Source organism: Pygocentrus nattereri, chromosome 9, assembly GCF_015220715.1.
Source record: "Pygocentrus nattereri isolate fPygNat1 chromosome 9, fPygNat1.pri, whole genome shotgun sequence".
NCBI lineage: Eukaryota > Metazoa > Chordata > Actinopteri > Characiformes > Serrasalmidae > Pygocentrus > Pygocentrus nattereri.
In genome coordinates, this window is record NC_051219.1 from 22,483,770 (window position 1) to 22,506,227 (window position 22,458).

The 22,458-nt window shown below is 40.3% G+C and overlaps 1 protein-coding gene across 2 annotated transcripts in view; it reads left to right on the forward strand.

The window, feature by feature from the left end:
* The window catches only part of LOC108414268 (PDZ domain-containing protein 4), a 53,067-nt gene that overhangs the window by 26,315 nt on the left and 4,294 nt on the right, over positions 1 to 22,458 (forward strand). For both annotated transcript variants that reach the window (XM_037541536.1, XM_037541537.1), the window contains 5 exons: positions 2,712 to 2,986; positions 3,434 to 3,524; positions 4,013 to 4,111; positions 5,373 to 5,435; positions 5,559 to 5,660. In XM_037541536.1, the coding sequence (XP_037397433.1) occupies positions 2,712 to 2,986; positions 3,434 to 3,524; positions 4,013 to 4,111; positions 5,373 to 5,435; positions 5,559 to 5,660 (630 nt within the window). The remainder of the gene's footprint in view (positions 1 to 2,711; positions 2,987 to 3,433; positions 3,525 to 4,012; positions 4,112 to 5,372; positions 5,436 to 5,558; positions 5,661 to 22,458) is intronic.

Sequence of the window (22,458 nt, forward strand, 5' to 3'; positions counted from 1 at the left end):
AGGTTGCCATTTCTATCCCCTTGGCTGACAATCCATGACTGAATTGCCCTTGAACAACCCCTAACCCGAATTTGCTCTCTGGGCACCTTGGATAGGGCTGCAAGCCTCTCTGGGTAAATGTGGTCGCTGCCCCTAGTGTGTCTTCACTAGTCTGCATGTTAAGTTAAGTTAAGTTAAGTTAAGTTAAGTTAAGTTAAGTTAAGTTAAGTTAAGTGATACTTTTTTAATCCCACAACCGGGGAAATTCCACCTCCGCATGTAACCCATCCGTGAAGTGAAACACCACATACACACTAGTGAACACACACACTAGGGGGCAGTGAGCACACTTGCCCAGAGCGGTGGGCGGCCCTATCCACGGCGCCCAGGGAGCAATTGGGGGTTAGGTGTCTTGCTCAAGGACACCTCAGTCATGGACTGTCGGTGCTGGGGATCTAATTCCAATTGAGGTCTAATTCCACAGTGTGCGAACACACTTGGCTGATGGTTCTGAATTCAAATTCATTCAACACTTCGGATCAACTCCGCTCTGAATGTTCATGCAGTACACCATGGGTACACTTGCCCAGCAGGTGCCGTTATTTTTTTCCTCATTGAATGGCACTATGTCAACAAAATGGCAACACTGAAAAAGGGGTCTTACATGCATAACAATAGCAATTTTTGTAGTGCTACTTTTAAAAAGTTTTTTTTAAAGAACCATATACATCAACATTTGAAAACATGAAAACATAAACATGAAACTTTTGGCCATGCAAAGAATTATGTATGCATGCAAATGGTTTTTTGAGTGTTCAGGCACTGGACCACTGAAAGGAACAAAGATTCAAAATATAAAAGTCTATAAGAGCATGAGGAAGAATCACTGAAAGGAGTGAAGACTAAAAAAGGAGAATCTCACTTAGATCTACAGAGAAGAACCAAAATTCAAGTAAGAAGAGAATCATAACTCAAAAGGATAAACTCCCTATGAACATGAACCACTGTGAAGAGTTAAAGCAAATAAGGAGAAGACCATACGGAAGAACTATTTGAAAGAACCAAGACCAGGAAGATGAAAGTTTATAGGAACATGAACAAGGACCAATGAGAGGAACCAAGACTCAAAAGAAAAAAATCCATGAGAACATCAGGAAGAACTATTAACTGAAACTCAAAATATAAGCTCCCTGACAGAAGAACCAAAGCTCAAAAGGAGAACCACCCTAAGACCATGAGGAAGAACCACTGAGGGGAACCATGACTCAAAGGGGGACCCATTCTCCTCTGGGCTGAAAGTTGTAACTGAGGAATTGTATTTGTAGCCACTAAATTTATATGATTGGTTCTGGTGTATCTGAGGGCAGATAGCTCCTCTGCCTCCATACCTGAATACTTGATTTAAATCTAAGTGTGGACTCACACTAGGCAATCTGTACCGCACTCAAGCACATTATACCTTCAAAGTCCAGTACATTTGGTGAGTGTGATCATTCTGTACCAAGCCCGGGTCCGCTTGAAGGCTCAGTATGCATCTAATATATTCACTGACCACTTGAGCACAGAACTCCAATAAGCTGTCAATGATACAACTGTCCCACTTTTCAATTTACTGAAGAACATTTGGATTAATATTAGGTCTGATTCTCACTTTACTGAAGAATGTGGATTGTAGTCGCAATAAAGCTGAAACATCTCTCATGTTACATGTGCAGTACGATTCACCAAAAATTGCTGCATGGTGTAATCAATAAATCTTTAAGGCGTGTTGAAGGGCTGTGACTCAGCACCCAAAACTACTCCAAATAAGCCACACAGTCATGAGCTACACGGTGCTGTGTGAGCACTTTTCTTTATCACAAAGAGTTGCATTGTGATAATGTAAGCGTGATCAGGCCAGAATGTTAAACATAGTGTGAGCACAGGCCAGTATGTGGGCAAGGGTGGGAGGGTAATCATGCTTGGGCATGGTACAAGACAACCGAGCAGTATAAGTCCACCCTAATACTCCGTTTTCAGTCTGTAGCAATCTGAGTGTCCCTGATAACTTGTCACTTTACAGCAGTGCTTCTGTGCAGGGCAGATGTTCTGCACTTTGTCGTTAGTAAAATGCAGTCACGGTGAGTCAGGGTTCTCTGTGCTTTGGGGATTTTGTGATATTGCTGTGATCTGTCACTGTGAGACTGCAGCCATTCATCTCTAACTCTGAGTTAAATTCCCACAACATTCGCTCCACACTAAATAACAGAAACCTCTCTTCAGGGCTTTGTTATTAAACCCCTGTCATCTCTTTCCTCTCTCTCTTTCTCTCTCTCTCTCTCTCTCTCTCTCTCTATCTATCTCTCTCTCTCACTCTCTTTTTTCACAGTTGAGGTTAGACAAGAGGCTGATCTCCAATTTGATTGAATTGATTCTGATTACAGATTTAGACTAAGCTCTACAGTGTATATTTAAGCTTCCATTATTTGTTAGTATACATAGCCTGCAGTACTAAAGCTGAAAAACAAAACACCAAACACGTCTTGGCTGATAGATTATATTCAATGTAAGTTGAGGTGGCCTGGGGAAATTATATTTTCACTTAACTGTCGCTGTCCTTTTGGTTCTTCTTTAGGTTTTTGTGATCTATGTGAAGGTGTGGTTATCTAAAAATGATACATTTATTTGGACGAAGGATCCTTACAAGATTATGTGACACACAGTCTTGTCTACATATTGTTTTCTTTCTGTAGGTGAGCAGTAAAGACCTTTCCAGACTCTCTCAGGAACATGGTCTGGAGGCTCTTCGCTGTGGACGGGGCCTGAGTCGGGGCCCCAGGAGGAAAGGGGGCATTGTTGTGGGTGGTGGTGTATCGCTACTGGCCGACTGTGTGGACAGTGGAACACAGACAGACATCAGCTTCCAGAACATGGTTACAGTGGGCAGGAGTTACCGAACCTGTGGACCCCCACCATCCCCATCTCCACCTCTACCACCAATCCCAGAGCCATACCTGCTCAGCCAGATGTGAGTGTGTGCTATAGTGACACTGGGCTACACACCATATTTCTGTGTACACCAGCAACACCAATGTGTCTGATTCGCATAAACTGAGCACCAACAGTCTTTACTGTCACAATGGAACAATAAGGAGAGTGTTTCTAATAAAGTGGCCAGTTAGTGGAAGCACAAGGTAGGTGTTTCTAATAAAGTGGTTCAGTTAGTGGAAGCAGAAGGTGGGTGCTTACAATAAAGTGGCCAGTTAGTGGAGGAGCAAGGTAGATGTTTCTAATAAAGTGGGAAGTTAATAAAAACACAAGGTAGGTGTTTCTAATAAAGTGACCACTTAGTGGAAATACAATGTATGTGTTTCTAATAAAGTGGCCAGTTAGTGGAAGCACAGGGTGGTTGTTTCTAATACAGTGGCCACTAAGTGTACTGTGTGTAGTTATCTTGTTTCATTCCTCTCTGCAGGTCTCCTTTAGATCATGTGTACTACGACCCCACTGACTACTTTGACATCAGTCAACATGAGGTGGACAGACAGGATGATCTAGAGTATGAGGTAGAACACAGTGTCTACATTTCTGCTATTACTGCTGCCACATACACACCTTAGAACAGTAACAGTGGACCACATTCTGTCCGTAAAGTATTTTAAGCCCTGTCCACAAATGTATTTATTTCATAGCTATAGCTGTGAGGTTGGACATAATGCTATTAAAAGTCTATTTCAATCTAGTGAGAAACTGTAGAACAGACTAAGTTTATATCACAATACCTACATTTAGAGCCAGTTATTTATTCAACCTAATGATAACCTGTAGAACAGACTCAGTTTATATCACAATACCTACATTTAGAGCCAGTCTGTGCTGCTGTGGCAAAGTAGCTCAACTTATTGAGTAAGTTTGAGGCAACAATGCATTATTTTTCTTATTGCCAGAATGTACATCTCCCTCTGCCTTCCTATTTCTCTGAGTCTGTGTGGTTTCTCTTGTAAAAAAAATATTATTCAGATCCACACTGGTGTTCTATTTCCTCCCTTTGCAGGAAGTGGAGCTGTATAAGTCTTGGCAGCAGGAGAAGCTGGGACTGACTGTGTGTTACCGCACTGATGATGAAGAGGACCTGGGCATCTATGTAGGAGAGGTGAGGAGATCTAAACGCATATTGTTTCTGAGATAAACATAAACAATGATGTCAAGTATGAATTTATTTCCAAAACAAATATATCAAATGTAATAAATTACTATTAATAAGTATTGAGCTGCCAGCAAGTTATGATCATGTGTATGTTCTTCAGTCCTGTTGTAAAGGCATTCCTTGTGGCTCCTCATGAAGATGCCTCAGTAAATTTGTCTAACACCTTTTTTGGTCACTGCATAAAGACTCATTTTATTTCATAGTGTCGATGTCTGAGATCAGAGTCAACTACAAACTTCCATTCCAGCCCCAAAAACACCTGAACCAGAAAATCTGATGCTGGTCACTTTGGTAAAGCTGTGTTTGGAGCTGGAATAGACTAGAAAATAACTGACTAGTGGATCCTCAGAAACTGGACTGAGAGCATAACCTGGAGGAAGGGAATGTGTTCCACCATGTTCTGTATCTACCATCCTGTCCTACAATAAATCGGTTTCTCCCTTAGGGAGGTTCTCCTTTTGGGACTTCGTTCCTCTCAGTGGTTCTTCCTCATGTTCTTAGAGAGTCTCTTCCTCTGAGTCTTGGCTACACTCAGTGGTTCTTCCTCATGTATTTAGGGAGGTTCTCCTTTTGAGTCTTCTTGTGGTTCTTCTTCATGTTCATAGGGAGTCTCTCTTTTTGGGTCTTGGTTCCTCTCAGTGGTTCTTCCTCATGTTCTATGTGAGTTTCTCATTTTAAGTCCTGGTTCCTCTCAGCAGTTCTTCCTCATGCTCTTAAGGAAGTTCTCCTTTTGGGGCTTAGTTCCTCTCAGTGGTCTTCCTAATGCTCTTAGGGAGGGTCTTCTTTTGAGTCTTGTGGTTCTTCATGCTCTTACGGAGTCTCTCCTTGGTTCCACTTGGAGATTTTTCCTCATGCTCTATGGGAGTTTCTCATTTTGTGTTTTAGTTACTCTGAGTCGTTCTTACTCATGGCCTTAAAGAGTTTGTTCTTTTGGTTCTTGGTTTTATCATATTTGTGAGGTAATTATTGTATTGGGAAATTCTTGCAATATTGGGTTCTACAGTCCTTTTTTAGGCTTGGTCCTTTTCATGCTCCTGAGTTTTGGTTCCTCTCAGTGGATTCTGGCTTTGAGACAATGGCTGTTGGTGAAAGATCTGCCTCATTCAAACTAAACTTACTGAAAGATTTGACAATAATGAATAGATAGATAATGCTGTACTTTATATGCTACAGGAGATTTTTTCCTAAACACCTACTTTTCTGCCAGGTCAACCCAAACAGCATTGCTGCTAAAGATGGCCGTATTAGAGAAGGGGACAGGATACTGCAGGTACGGAAAAGTAGATGCTCATATTAACCTTCACCTGGTGGAGCATTACCTAATTCTCTCCAGCAGGACAGTCAGAGGCACTCAGAGAGGTCCAGCTGTGTTAATGTGGATCTTTGTGTCCAGATCAATGGAGTGGATGTGCAGAACCGGGAGGAGGCTGTGGCTATTCTGACCAGAGAAGACAGTACCAACATCTCCCTGCTGCTGGCCAGACCTGAGATTGAGGTGAGAAAGGCTCTCAAGACTGTTATACACTCAATGTGATGCAAATAAACATGAATATAATAAATATTCAGAGGTGATTTTTCTGTCCCAAAACTGGACAAATGCATTAGTCAGATTTTATTTTGATGACCCCTGTAGATCTACAGATACTACAGTTACTAACAAACAAGTTTTCAGATTAGACTAGATTATCAACAATATCATGATAAAGGTTAGGTTAAGGAGTACACTCTTTAAAAAGATGGTTCTCCAAGGGTTCTTTAGTGAAGACAGTGGTTATATATACAACCATGAGAACTCAAAGAAGCATTTGCATGATTAAATATTTCTCTGCCTGGTGAAATCATTTTTTTGATCGACAAAGATTGTGTTGTAAATTGTTCCACACTCCTGGGCAAACAAAAGTGGCCAAAAATAATAAAACATTCAGCTTTTAATGGTCTTAACAACAAATGATTAGACAAACAAGCAGGACACACAAATCTGATCTGACCATATGCAGATAACTGAGCAGACAGTCGACTCAAAAGATCTGATTTGAGAAACAAACCAGATTTGTCTGCAGTCTGAACACAGCCTTGGTCAGCCTAGTAGTTGCTATGCCAGCCACAGAGACAGCAGTGATTGTTCAAATGAGTTCTTATTGCATGTACATGTTTCCTGGAATTGAACAATGGACAATTAAAATGCAGTTGCGATTAAAAAGATCTCACCATTAAGACATGAGTTCAGATTAATTAATTGATGTTCTGATAAATAAATTAAGGCCTTAATGGTGTCACCTCTGCAGGGGGCTCATGAATCAATGTGTGTCCTATTAGTGTAAAGGGGTGGAGTATAAGCTTCAAGTACATATTAGCCTCGTAGCTCCAGCATTAAAACTAAAGAAGCAAATTTCAGACACTGAACACACATCAGCTTATCGACTACAATGGGGTAAAGGGGAGGTAAACTGGGGTAGGGGGGGGACTGTGGAGATTAGATCTGTACCAGTTTTGGAGAAGTATAGCTCTGCTATTCTCTCTCACTGCAGCCACGAGGACAAGTCTGAATACAGAACAGCTTGAATCTGAATACATGAAGGTTAAACAGGGAGAGAAAGAGCAGAGCTCGACTGCCCCGCAGCAACAACACACTCAGTAAACATACAGTAAACCAATCTGTTACAAACAACAAGAGACAGTAAAGGTGAGAGGAGGACAGAGCGAGAGAAAGAGAGCGATGTAAAACAGGACGGTGGAGGAGATAAGAGCGATGTGTGAGTGTACATTCAGTGATGGTTTTCCTTTGTTCTATTCAAGGTCACACACATATGCACACACACACATATATATACACACATACATATATACATTCTCCTTTGTCTGTGAACTCACACACCATCACACACACATGTAAAACAAACAAAAACAGATAAACACAATAAATAACAATAGAGAGGGAAAGAGAGAGTGAGAGAGTGAGAGAAAGAGGGAGAGTGAGTGAGACAGAGAGACATAGCGAGAGAGACTGTGTCCCTGTTTGACCAGTGTGTGTCCAGTTTAAGCAGCATTGCGCATTAGCTCACATTCATCACGTTTAACTCCCAACACGACCCAGTCCTCACCCAGTCCTGCACCCAGTCCTCATCTCAGCACTGACAGATTAGCATAAACACCCTCTAACCACTCAGCAACCCCCTCCCCCACCTCATGAATACAAATAGAGCAAAACTGAATGAGATGTTCACCCCCGAGTAATCAATCAGTCTATAACGCAGTAATGAGCTCAAACTGGAGGCCAAGATCACTAAAGCAGAGCTGTGGATTCAGGACAAACACAGATCTGATGGTGAAAATGCAGTTCATGATCCAAACAGCTGTACTCTCACAAAAGGATGCCACAGTGTGATTTTTGGTAAATAAACAAAAAATGAAATATATGTAGTAGTAAATTATGCCCAAAACCCGTCAATGAGAAGCCCAAAATTTGAAGTATCCAACAACAAAAGGAACAAGCTGCTGTAAACTGCATTTTATATAGTATATGTATGTAGTTTTATACTAATTGGTCAAAGAATGTTGGAGATGGAGCTGCTGGGCAGAAGGAGAAGAGGTAGACCTCAGAGAAGGTTTATGGATGTAGTGAAGGTGGACATGGAGATGGTTGGTGTAAAAGTAGAGGAGGCAGTGGATAGGGCAAGATGGAGGCAGATGATCCGCTGTGGCGACCCCTAAAGGGAGCAGCCGAAAGAAGAAGAAGAAGAAGATGTAGTTTTATACAGTAAACTATGGATGCATTAATATTGATGCTCCATACATTTCTCCATAAATTTTTTAAATAAATTAACTCTAAAATTTGTTTGGTTAATATGGCAATATATATTCTAAAGATTTAAAAACACATTAGATATTTTTTTTTCCATATGGGCTTGTCATCATAGTGATACCACATGAAACTGTTGTGACATGAAGCAAATAGACCATTCACACACTTCTGTGTTTTAACAAATGAACATGAAGGAGTAAATAGCAGCATTAAAATGCTTCTGGTCAACAGTGACTGATACTGCACAGAATCACTGCTGCATTTCTAAATGCATCAATAATATAACTAAACAGTCCCACCTGAGAGCAATAACAATAGCAACAATGATGAGCAGAGCATGTACAGCTCACTCAAGTGTTGAAGCAAAAGCCTCATCTCAGTTTCAGTGTATTGTTAGCCAATGATGAACAGAGGAGAAATGAATTTGTGGGATTAATAAAGGAATAAACTTTGTCATACATAGGAAAGAACCTCTGTGTCTGCATTACACTACGTTACACTAAATGCAGTGTGCACTTTAAAGTTGCTGCTGACAGCTTTGGAAGCTTTGGAACTTTGTTGCTTTCAGTGCAACAGTTTTTATTTTCTCCTTTCAAAGCTGTCAGTATCTGAGAGAGCAAGTGCTCAGCAGGGAGTAGATGTTACTTAACCATGTTTGTATAAAACATCTGCAGTTGTTCTACAGACCCTGATGACCCAGCGTGTCCCCGCTGGAGTCTTTGTACTAGTTTATTTTTAACAAGCTGTTTCAACATCTCCAGCTAACATGGCAAATCTAGCATCAACGTTATTAGCTAGATGTTGATTTATCAACATTATTAGCTAGATGTTAGCTGACATTATTGTACTCTGCCAGCTATGAAGAAATTTATTTAAACTATTTAAATCCTTTATTTAGTTTGGACCCCCATATTGTTGTGAGTTTGGTTCTCCAACTGTTCTGGACTCATCCTTAAATTTCAATCTTGGCAGCTATGACAAAGATAAAGAGACACACCTGACGTTAACTGTCCGTACGGCAGTAGAGGAACCTGTTATACCCAGCGTTTATGCACTTCCTTTTCTTTTGAATAGGGTCTATGCACTGGTGTATGGTATACATGCTAATTTCTTTAGTCAGCCTGCTTAAGGACGTGTGATATGGTGCTGAACATAAAGCATCTTCTCATTTTGTGTTCTGCTGTCTGAGCGCAGCTGCTTTGACACTGATCACATAAAGTTCACAGATGCAATTTCATACACATTACTTACAACAAGATGCATGACTCAGTCGTCTGCTGCAGTGTACTCGTTTACTGAGTTCAGCGCTAAACAGAGCAGCACAGACACCCAGGGATCAGATGTTTTCAACGAACTCACTGCGGGCTGTTTATCTGCTTATGTGTGCTGCTCTAATGGAGGTGACCATATTTTGATCTTTAATAAAGGAGAACTTTGAGGCCATAAGGGTAGCACAAAGGCAAATGTCAAAATGAAAGCAGTGCCAAATCCCAGACATTTTAGGATTTTTAAATTTAGACTTATCTTTTACATTCCAAAAAGAGGTATGCTGTATATTCACCCTGTCCTTGAGGTGAATATAAAGGAACATCTATGATTGCTGTGGATTTTAGTGTGTTAAACTAATGCTGTTGTGTGAAGGCTGTACTTTAGCCTAGTCAGCTCTCAGGACATCTACACCAGAGGGGTGATGAAGCACGCTGGCTAAACTACAGCGGACCCCTCTCATTCTGAACATCACCTCTTCTAGACGCTCCCGTCTAGTAGAAGATTCAGGGCCATTAAAACCAGCACAGCCAGACATACTAAGAGCTTTTCCCCCAGCTGTAGCTTATTAACCACATTGAACACCTCGCACTTTAAACTCAAACTGACCATCAGTCCTCACTGTATTACAGTAATAACAGATAATATTACAGTAATAACAGAATAATGTCAAAAACTGAAGAATGTAAATTTTTTTTCTGACAAAAGTGATATATATTCAAATGGGCAACACTTTACATTAAGGGTACATGACCTGTCAGTAATTAAGGCATTTACTAATGAATAACTATTCAAAGACTAATGAGTCATTAATCAGGAACAAATGAATAAGGCATATATTGACAACCACAAGACTAAATTACTAACCCATGTACTAAGGAATGAAGATGAAGGTAATAAACGCTTTATTCAGTGCCTGAATTTATTAGGAATTCATGTGTGATTTAAGCATTAAAAAAAAGAATGTTAGTACACATTGGCAAACTGCTAGAACCTCTGTTAGTTTCATTCTATTCATGCAATTTATGATTACCTATGTCATACTACAATGTCATACTGCAATGTCATACTGTTACAACACAAACTGTTGTATGTTTCATAAACTGTAAACTAATTTATTAACTAGGCATTTGATTTAATCAAAACTGTGAAAAAACTCAGTACATTCGGATTACCATTCCGATTGCAAAAAAGGCCAGACATGACAGGTTAAAAAAAAAAAACTGTGAAAATATATGCCACAGTTGTTCTGAAATATAACACCTTCAGAAAAATGAAAATGCAATTCCCATTATACATCTGTTATTTATTTATTTTTAATTGCTATACGTAAATGTTTTAGTAATGGAAACACTTTAATTATTTCCCCAGCTGGAAATTACTGCTATTTTTCTTCACCAGTAAATGGCAGTAATAGCGATAAATGCTATATGCCAAGCAGCCAAGGTCTTGAGTGAATATCTCATTTAAAAAAACGCTTAAGAGAAGCGAATGAAAATAATTGAAATAATTTTTTAAAAATTAATATTTCTCTTTTAATTTTTTAATTAATTTATTTTTAATCAATTTATTTCACATTTTTCTTACTTTTATAGGTTAGTTACGCATACTGTATTACATACATAATTTAGATTGCAGATATAGTTAATATTTACACGTGGTATTGTTGTCTGAGTGTTCTGAGTGCTGGTATGTATTTTCATGCCTCACCTCTTTTTAGACTAACGTGTAAAACATGCAGCTGTTATCTGTGGTGAAACAGAATGGATTTGCAAATGCTATTGCTTCCAAAGTCGTTGTAAAGTAGCTTAAAATTTTGGTTTTGTGCTTACTTATTTGCAGTAAAGGTTTTTGGTTTTAAGAGTAATAAGGTGTTTGCGTTTCTCAGGAGCGTCGTGTAATTCTAGTAGTAATATGTGGCATCAGGCATGTCTCTGACACGATTTTGTCTGGTTAAAATCACATGTTGATTTTATGCTGCTTGGTTCATTTGTTATTTCTCCTTTGACAGGGACTTTTATTTTGAAGGGCTATGTGTGTGCGATGACAGTGCTTCACAGGGCCTAATTATGGCGTCATATTAATGTCAAAACTCGTACGCGTAAAATAGCCCTCGCGTGGGTGCAGGGCCTATGGCTGCTTCTGTCAGTGAATTCTATTGGCTGATGGTTCCTGGGGGTGTGGCTGACCGCGCAGTACGAACAGACCCTTTCCAGAACACAAACATGGCGGACGGAGACAAACATCGGCAGGTGAGTAAGGTTAAAAGCACTAAACTCTGGTTTATCTAAATTATAAGAATAATTTACTAGTCAAGCTTAACATCGTTAACGTTTTAGTATCATGGTGATAGTGCTTATCCATTTCATCTAAACTTAATCTGTACGGAGTACAGAAGCACTTTGTAGTTCTACAGTTACAGACTGTAGTCCATCTATTTCTCTGATACATTGTTACTCCCGTTTACCCTGTTCTTCAGTGGTCAGGACCCCCATGGACCCTCATCCTCACAGAGCAGATACTATTTGTGTGTTAGTGTGTGTTGTGCTGGTCTGAGTGGATTAGACACAGCAGTGCTACTGGAGCTTTTGCATACCTTAATGTTACTGCTGGACTGAGAACTATTGGGCAGCATCCTGTGATCACTGATGAAGGACTAAAGGATGACCAGCACAAACTATGCACCAGCAGATGAGCTATCATCTCTGACTTAACATCTACAAGGTGGACCAGCATGGTCAGTGTGTCTAATAGAATGAACAGTGTGGACTCTAATATGACATATATTTGATATATGTTGTTTTCTTTCTAGTTACACAGAAGCATTAGAGATCAGGGTGAGTGGACGACAATAATAGAAAACAATGCTGTGCTATCAACCCACAGTATTTTCTACAAAGTCTATGTTCCATGCAGCTGCCCATCTTCAAGACCACCAAAAGCATGCAGTGCGCATACAGAGGTGAGTTCATGTTCTTTTTATTTACATACTCACTTAAATGCACTGATTACTGTTTCTGTTTGTTGTTAAAACCATAAGAGTTTTTGGGCGAACAATTGTCAAAAGACAGCATTCAAAATTTTAATTTATGTTTCACCAACATTTTTCTAGTTTTAATTTAGTATTGACTTTTTTTTCTATATCCTATGTAGATAAAGTTATTTACTGCTGCAACTTGGGATGTAAGCATGAAACCCATTATCACTGCTATAAATGCAGTGTCACTGTCTTGCGAAAAAACTGATTTTTAATATATCTAAAGAGATATGTTGGCACTGAAACATGAGGCCTAGTAAAAAGCTGAGATGGGCCTCATGTTCTAGTCACACTCTGGTTGTATTTTGAGTGACTTGACTGAGTCACAAGTCACTGATCAGACTGTCAGTCAATCAAGTCAAATTTGATCACAAGGATTTAATTCAACTTTGTCATTATCCTAATACATGGTTGTAAATTACAACTTAACGCTGTTATTCTAAAATTCCGTTGCAGTGATGGATAATGGACGTGGGACAAAAGTGCAAGGATAATAGTCAAAACACAAGACAAGGTGCATAGACAATAAGTACAATAGAGAATAAATAAAATACAATGAATATGAATATGTGCATGTACAGGTGTAAACTTATGCATGAAGGCAGAGAAGTGATTTTACGTGCAAACTACAACCCCAATTCCAATGAAGTTGGGACGTTGATTAAAACATAAATAAAAACAGAATACAATCATTTGCAAATCCTTTTCAACCTATATTCAATTGAATATACTACAAAGATGAGATATTTAATGTTCAAACGGATAAACTTTATTGTTTTTTGCAAATATTCACTCATTTTGAATTTGATGCCTGCAACACATGCCAAAGAAGTTGGGACGGGGCAACAAAAGACTGGGAAAGTTGAGGAATGCTCAGAAAACACCTGTTTGGAACATTCCACAGGTGAACAGGTTTATTGAAAACAGGTGTGTGTCATGATTGGGTATAAAGGGAGCATCCCTGTAAGAACAACGTTTCTCAACGTGCAATTGCAAGGAATTTAGGGATTTCATCATTTACAGTCCATAATATCCTCAAACGACTCAGAGAATCTGGAGAAATCTCTGCAAGTAAGCGGCAAGGCAGAAAACCAACATTGAATGCCCATGACCTTCAACCCCTCAGTGCATTAAAAACCGACATCATTCTGTAACGGATATTATCACATGGGCTCAGGAACACTTCAGAAAACCATTGTCAGTGAACACCTCCATCTCGCTCCATCTACAAGTGCAAGTTAAAACTCTGCCATGCAAGGCGAAAGCCATATACAGTGGGGGAAAAAAGTATTTATTCTTTAAAAATCCTACAATGTGATGTCCTGGATTTTTTTCTCATTTTGTCTCTCATAGTTGAAGTGTACCTATGATGAAAATTACAGACCTCTCTCATCTTTCAAAGTAGCAGAATTTGCACAATCAGTGGCTGACTAAATACTTTTTTTGCCCCACTGTATCAACAACACCCAGAAACGCTGCTGGCTTCTCTGGGCCCAAGCTCATCTGAGATGGACTGATGCAAGGTGGATAAAAGTGTCCTGTGGTCTGACGAGTCCAGATTTCAAATTGTTTTTGGAAATCATGGACGTCGTGGAGAGGAAAAGGACTGTCCGGATTGTTCTCAGTGCAAAGTTCAAAAGCCAGCATCTCTGAAGGTATGGGGGTGTGTTAGTGCCCATGGCATGGGTAACTTGCACATCTGTGAAGGCACCATTAATGCTGAAAGGTACATAAAGGTTTTGGAGCAACATATGCTGTCATCCAAGCAACGTCTTTTACAGGGACATCCCTGCTTTTTTCAGCAAGACAATGCCAAGCCACATTCTGCACATGTTACAACAGTTTGGCTTCGTGGTAAAAGAGTGCGGGTACTAGACTGGCCTGCCTGCAGTCCAGACCTGTCTCCCATTGAAAATGTGCGGCGCATTATGAAGAGCAAAATACAACAATGAAGACCCCGGATTGTTGAACAACTGAAGTTGTACATCAAGCAAGAATGGGAAAGAATTCCACCTACAAAGCTTCAACAATTAGTGTCCTCAGTTCCCAAACACTTATTGAGTGTTGTTAAAAGGAAAGGTGATATAACACAGTGGTAAACATGCCCCTGTCCCAACTTCTTTGGAACGTGTTGCAGGCATCAAATTAAAAACGAGTGAATATTTGCAAAAAACAATAAAGTTTATCCGTTTGAACATTAAATATCTTGTCTTTGTAGTGTATTCAATTGAATAAAGGTTGAAAAGGATTTGCAAATCATTGTATTCTGTTTTTTTTTATGTTTTACGCAATGTCCCAACAGCATTGGAATTGGGGTTGGAAGTTACTGTATTAAGCAAACTGTAATCAATATGTAATCCAACAATTATGATTAGGTGTTTGTGCATATTAATGAGAGAGTACAATATGTTCAGGTGCAGTCTGTTGAGGTAGACCAGGTCTGGTGTTTGTAAATAGCATCACATATGTTAACAAAGCATAGAGTGCAAGTAATAAGCATAGAAGCTTAGTGTTCAGCTACTTAATAAAGTACACAACTGTAAGAAGTGATTTGAACAACTGATTTGAAAAAAAAAACCTAACTGTGCCTATGTGTCATTTCAGGCCATCATGACTAGAGGAAGACCCTCCAAGTGACTGGAAAACTATAGAAATCCAAAAGGTGACCTGGTAATGTCATGCATAGAGGATGAAGGAGACATTGACCTTGTGTTTGGCTACCTAAACGGTCTACTTCAGAAAACTCTTCCAACTTCAACTCTGGACAAAGTAAAATTTACCTTGGATGTTCTCATGCCAGAGGTATTTGTTTGTTGTTTGTTCAATTAGAATGGCTGACAAAGCTGTTCTACTGAATGAAAACATTTTTTTTGTTTGTGGTTCTAATAGTGTTTTTTTAAAGGTCATTATAGAAGCGTTGATCCAGACAAAAGGACTTTCCTCTCCAAAAGCAGAACAGAAATTGTTTGATGGTCCAGTATACATGCAGAGGTAAGTAAAAATTTTCTGTTACCTCTATTAAATAACTACTATGAAATATTAACTAAATAAATGTTCATCTGTTGCTTAGTTGAAATTATATATTTTTTAACATTCCATATGGCTTTTGTGAAAGAGAAGAATTTGACATCTGGATTTTGGAGAGCATGTTGAAGGAGGGAAAGCACCAAATAAGGAAATGGAAGCTTTGGAATTACAGAATCCTCACCACATAGTGATGTGGTGTGTGTATCGTTGTTTGGTTTGGTGTGTGTGTTTTAAATGAATTAACTGTTTTTGTGACATTTGGAAAAAAAATAAAAATATTAAATGAATGCTATTGTGGAGTCTTTCTCTTTCATTTCTACATTTTATGGGAAGCAGCTGATGAGAAGCAAAAAAGGGGATACAGATGTAAAATCTGAGAGAACTTATTATGTATAATCAAAAGTATGGAATATTTAGGGAGTATGAGTAATATGTTGCAATGGCTGCGCTGGACTGGCGCCCTGTCCAGGAGGTATTCCTGCCTTGTGCCCAATGATTCCATGTAAGCTCTGGGCCCACCCCAACCCTGGCCAGGAAAAAGCTGATAAAAAGATGGCTGGACAGATGGGTGTTGTAATGGGTATTACACAAGATGATGCTATCAGATATAAACAGAAATATAAACACAGAACATGGTATATAGAACTTTTTCCTAAGTTAGGGAGGTATACAGTGGGGCAAAAAAGTATTTAGTCAGCCACTGATTGTGCAAGTTCTCCTACTTAGAAAGATGAGAGAGGTCTGTAATTTTCATCATAGGTACACTTCAACTATGAGAGACAAAATGAGAAAAAAAAATCCAGGAAATAACATTGTAGGATTTTAAAAGAATTTATTTGTAAATTATGGTGGAAAATAAGTATTTGGTCAATAACAAAAGTTCAACTCAATACTTTGTAACATAACCTTTGTTGGCAATGACAGAAGTCCAACATTTCCTGTAAGTCTTCATCAGGTTTGCACACACACTGAAGCTGGTATTTTGGCCCATTCCTCCATGCAGATCTCCTCTAGAGCAGTGATGTTTTGGGGTTGTCGCTGGGCAACACGGACTTTCAACTCTCTCCACAAATTGTGTGTGGTGTGTTCGGGATCATTATCATGCTGGAAGACCCAGCCACGTTCCATCTTCAACGCTCTCACTGATGGAAGGAGGTTTTGGCTTAAAATCTCATGATACATGGCACCGTTCATTCTTCCCTTAACACGGATCAGTCGTCCTGTCCCCATTGCAGAAAAACAGCCCCAATGCATGATGTTTGCACCCCCATGCTTTACAGCAGGTATGGTGTTCTTGGGATGCAACTCAGCATTCTTCTTCCTCCAAACACGACGAGTTGAGTTTTTACCAAAAGTTCTATTGTGGTTTCATCTGACCACATGATATTCTCCCAATCCTCTTCTGGATCATCCATATGCTCTCTGGCAAACTTTAGAGAGGCCTGGACATGTACTGGCTTAAGTAGGGGGACATGCCTGGCACTGCAGGATTTGAGTCCCTCTCGGCATAGTGTGTTACTGTTGGTAGCCTTTGTTACTTTGGTCCCAGCTCTCTGCAGGTCATTCATCAGGTCCCTCCGTGTAGTTCTGGGATTTTTGCTCACCGTTCTCATGATCATTTTGACCCCACGGGATGAGATCTTGCATGGGGCCCCAGATCGAGGGAGATTATCAATGGTCTTGTATGTCTTCCATTTGCTTACAATTGCTTCCACAGTTGATTTATTCACACCAACCTGCTTGCCTATTGTAGAGTCACTCTTCCCAGCCTGGTGCAGGTCTACAATTTTCTTTTTTTTATACAGATAACGAGGTCAAACAGGTGCCATTAATACAGGTAACGAGTGGAGGACAGAGGAGCTTCTTAAAGAAGAAGTTACAGGTCTGTGAGAGCTAGAAATCTTGCTTGTTTGTGGGTGACCAAATACGTATTTTCCACCATAATTTACAAATAAATTCTTTAAAAACCATACAATGTGATTTCCTGGATTTTTTTTCTCATTTTGTCTCTCATAGTTGAAGTGTACCTATGATGAAAATTACAGACCTCCCTCATCTTTCTAACTAGGAGAACGTGCACAATCAGTGGCTGACTAAATACTTTTTTGCCCCCCTGTACATTAACCATCTACCAATACTAATTATAAATCACAAAAGACTTCTTAATCATTCAAATATATATTCAGTGGTGGTCAAAGTGCACAAATCATGTACTTGAGTTGATGTAGGTACTCAAGGTAAAATATTACTCCAGTAAAGTAAAAGCACTTCCTTTAGACCTTTAGAGAACTTTCTTTAGAGTAAAAATGCAAGTGTTATTAAAAATACAAGTTATCTCAAGTATCAAAAGTAAAAGTACTAAAAGATTATGACTCTGATGTCCTGCTATCATTTTTAGAACAAGACTCAGTTCATGAACTCATTTTAGGTGAAAATCCTCCAATGTGTCTCTTGGTAAACCAGTCTTTTAATAGAACGTCATTATTTAGTGTCGCTGACGTCTATTAAAATGATCAGAAACACAAAACACTGAAGGCAAACAGTTTCCATCAGACAGAACCGAGTGGCTCTGAAATCACTTTTTACAAACAAGCAAAGTTTCAGTTTAAGATTTATTTGTAACTTAGTTACAAGTTTAAGTTTAATAAAAACTTGCTTTAAACACAAGATCACAAATGAGTTTCCTTTACTATATTGATCTGTAGGTCGCTGTTCATAAACATAAACCAGCCAAACTAATTTACTATAAAATGAAATGGTGTTTGTATAAATTCAGAAAAAGACAATCAGTCAGACAGTCAGAACTGCATACCTGTTTCTATAGTGTATTCACGTGTTTACCCACAAAGTCAGGAAGAACATGTTCTATAAGATCACCAATGCTTTTATGAGTGATGGTCGGCCAGTGTTTGCGTTAACCCCATCTTTTGCTTTTTCTGCCAGTGACCTAAAAGCATGTACGCATGCGCACATAAGACAAAAGGAACTACAGGTTTCACACAATGTCGTGGAGTAAAAAAATATGTGACTTTGAAATGTAGTGGAGTGAAAGTAAAAAGTCGCACACAACAGAAATACTTCAGTAAAGATACATGAAAAAAGTACAGTAACGAATTACACGCCTGCATGTGAAATAAGAAATTAGGTGATATTTAAGGCAAGCTTCAAACCTTCCCACTTCCGTGTGTCTGAACAATGTGTAACGCCTTTATGCACTTTCCTTCAAACCATTGGCTGATGCATAAAATGAGTGACAGGTCATTCACTCTTGTGATTGGCCAGTGCAAGTTTTGATTGACAGTTAATCTCTGTTATGTTATTCGCTGATGCAAGAAATGATTGACAGTATCTACGCCCATTCGTTACGCCCACTGGTTCTCCGGGCTGCTGACACATATACTCGACCCTGCGCGCGTGAAATGTCCCTCGCGTTTTGACATTAATGTGACGCCATTCTAATAAACAGACTGAGCCGAGACAGCGGGAGGCGCTAACTGCGATATTCTTCCCTTTCTTTTGCTCTCCATTCAGTTTTTCAGTCAAGTTGAGTCACAGACTCGATCTTCAACGTGTGTTAGTTATTTGAAAACACCGCTCGCTGCAATATGAATATCTTTGTGAGTTTAATTAGCTGTTAGCAGTTCTGTCCGTTTTACAGATGTTTGTGGAACAACAGATCCAGTATGTATTCGTTCCTCTTCATTTTCCGTGTACTACGGTGACATATTCACATGCTCTGGTTCTGTGTATTGGGTAGAAGTTATAAGATGATAATAAAATATGCTTTTTTGTTCCTGTGAATTTCGTCAATATCATGTTTGTACTTATCATGTAGCTACTGTTTGTACTGATCGTTCATCAGTGTTCTTTAGAGGGCAAAAGAATGACTGTCAGTTTGGTATGTAATGATTAACCCATGCTGTTTTGTTAGCTTTTAATCAGTAATGAAGTGTACTATTATGAAATTTCATAATGGTATCTGTGGTTCATCACTTTACTTTAGGGGGCACAAACATGAATTCACCATTAGTCATCAGTTGTCATTGTGTAACGTGGAGCGAGGAGGCGGCTGCATATGCAGAGATATGCGACTTTTATTGTGGTTAAATCCAAAATCAGGGCCGAGACAGTCCAGTATACAGCCAACACGGATTGAACGGGGGCAGACATGGCAGACACCACAATCCAACAGAACAAGCAACAGTACACAGATAAATACAAACAACACAGCAAATAACATCAACATATATCAAACAAAGACCAGCAAACAAGGGGCAAACACAATGCTTAAATACACATGGAAAACGAGGGACAGGTGGAAAACGGGTGGAGACAATCGGGGCAGAGTCATGAAAAGAGGGGGCTAAACCAAAACAAACTTACATGGACTGGACGGGGAGGAGCCCATCGTGACAGTACCCTCCATCAAAGGCACGCACACCGTGGTGCGCCAAACAGAACAGAACAAAACCAAACAGACACAAGGGACCAAAAACAAGGACAGAACCAAACTAGACAATGACAGGACACGGGACAGGCACAGGACGGGAACGGGAACCAAGACCGAAACAGGAACAGAAACCGACACAGACAGAAACTGGCACAGAAACAAAAGGATACACGGGAACAGGAACCACCACAGGAACAGGAACGGGTACAGACACAACAGATGGGAACAAGACAAAACCAGGAACAGAACAGGGCAAAAACGAAGGAACAGAAATGGAAGACCCACAAGCAGACACAGAAGAAACAGGAGACCTACAGGGAACAGAGACAGGAGAAACAGGAGGACCACGGGAAAGAGCAGACACAGGAACAGGAGGCCCACAGGAAACAGACACAGGTGAGGGCGGGAACAAAGGAGCTGTAATGTTCACGGGGGCAGGCAACGATGTCCACAGGGGAAGGCAGGCCTGCAACGATGTCCACAGGGGAAGGCGGGCCTGCAACGATGTCCATAGAGACTGGCGGTGGCTCCGGAGGCGTGGCGACTGGCAGCGGGTTCAGAGGCGCGGCAACTAGCGGCGGGTCTGGAGACACGGCGACTAGCGGTGGGTCTGGAGACGTGGCGACTGGTGGTGGGATCAGGCGTGCCGCGGGGTGCGGCCACGGGATCAGGAACTTGGGCTGGGAACCTCTGTTCCAACCTGGAGGAACAAACAGAAATGGGACCCACCTGGCCGTTCCCAAAGCTCACTCGAGCTATAGGCAGCTCGCAGTGGTGCTTGCGAATGAGCCGAGTACCACAGTACGGGTTATCTGAATGTTCCATCCGTCTAGCCTCGTCTTGCGCTGCAGGTCGCTCCTCCCTGCAGCGTTGCTCAAGACGGGCAGACCCAAGGCGCTTACCTGAGCTCTCATCGTCTGGACACAAGGCTGGAAGGTCCTTCGCCTTCTTACAGGACCGACGAGATGCTCGTGTTCCCTCAGCACCAGGGGATTTGCTGTCTCCGGCTTGGTGGCGTTGGGACATGTCGAACTCGGGCTGCTTAGAAACAGCCGGAGTTTCATCCCGACGGAACAACTACATACCAGAGTCTCGCTTACTCGCTGCGTCCTTTGGTGGCTGGTCTTTCTGTAACGTGGAGTGAGGAGGCGGCTGCATATGCGGAGATAAGTGACTTTTATTGTGGCCATATCTAAAATCAGGGTCGAGACAGTCCAGGGTCATAGAGCCAACACGGATTGAACAGGGGGCAGACATGACAGACACCAGAATCCAACAGAACAAGCAACAGTACATAGATCAGTACAAACAACACAGCAGATAACACCAACATACATCAAACAAAGACCAGCAAACACAGGGCTTAAATACACATGGAAAAGGTGGAAAACAGGTGGAGACAATCAGGGGCGGAGTCACGAAACGAGGGGGCTAAACAAAACCAAACGCACATGGACAGGACTGGGAGGGGCCAATCGTGATACATTGCTTTATTTATAGTGAATTGAGAATTGACACGGCATATTGTTGTATTTTTCTCACTCTTGACACACCTCAACCAGCACAATAGGAGCTTGTTAGCTGTTGAGTTCAATCAGGTGTACTAGATGTGGGAAAGCACAAAAATGTGCTTATGGATTCTTATGACATCAGGAGAAAGGGACTGCACTGAGAAAGGCACTGAGTTCAGTGGTAACTGTAGGATAAACCATTCCCTCATGAGGCACTGTGTATCAATATAGGAGTTTGAATATCATATTATTAACATGAATGATGAATTAAAACTGTGGCAACTGTCACAAATGAGGACTAGTTGCTACACAATGTCAGTGTAAGCTTTTAATTTTATTGAACAGTCACTAGGTGGGTAGAAACAGATGAGGTGACATAAGAAATCAAAAACAATAAACTTAACCTGACAGCTAGAAACAGGAAAATACAAGAGCTGCTTACACAACATGATGAAGAAGAAAGACAAGATGATGAGAGGATGGAGCTACAAAAAAACACAGTTGACTTTGATAGGTATAATATTACAGAGCAGTGTGTCAGAGGGGGATTTTGTGACAACATTAATTAACACATGAATTCCTGATAAATTCAGACACTGAATAAAGCCTTTATTACCTTCATCTTCATTCATTAATGCATATGTTAGTAATTTAGTCTTGTGGTTGTCAATATATGACTTATTCATTTGTTCCTGGTTAATGACTCATTACTTTCTGATCAGTTATTCATTAGTAAATGCCTTTATTACTGACAGGTACCCTTAATGTAGTGTGTTACCTTTACAAGTATAGATGTGTTTGTTTGGCTGTGTTTAAGACAGTAACCTGGTTACCTGGACTGTATTTATGACTATGGAGGATGTATGTAGGTTTAGAGGTTAGTAGTGTGCAGGTGTGTGTGCCTATGTGTGTGTGTGTGTGTGTGTGTGTGTGTGTGGTGGAAGCTCCAGATGGTGTGTGTCCGCGAGCAAGTGTATTCCCTGCACAGGTGGCTCAGTAAAGCATCTGTTGCTGTTTAAACGTCCACTACAGCAGATGGGAAGAGACACCCCACGATTATTTACAGTACGAATATTGAGGGGAGTTCAGCCAAACACTGCCCTCTGCTGTTCAAAAAGAATTACATCACTGTGAAAGTGTAAAATGTATGTCTGCTCTCCATTCCCATCTCAAAAGATATTAATCCAAACCTAGTCGTTA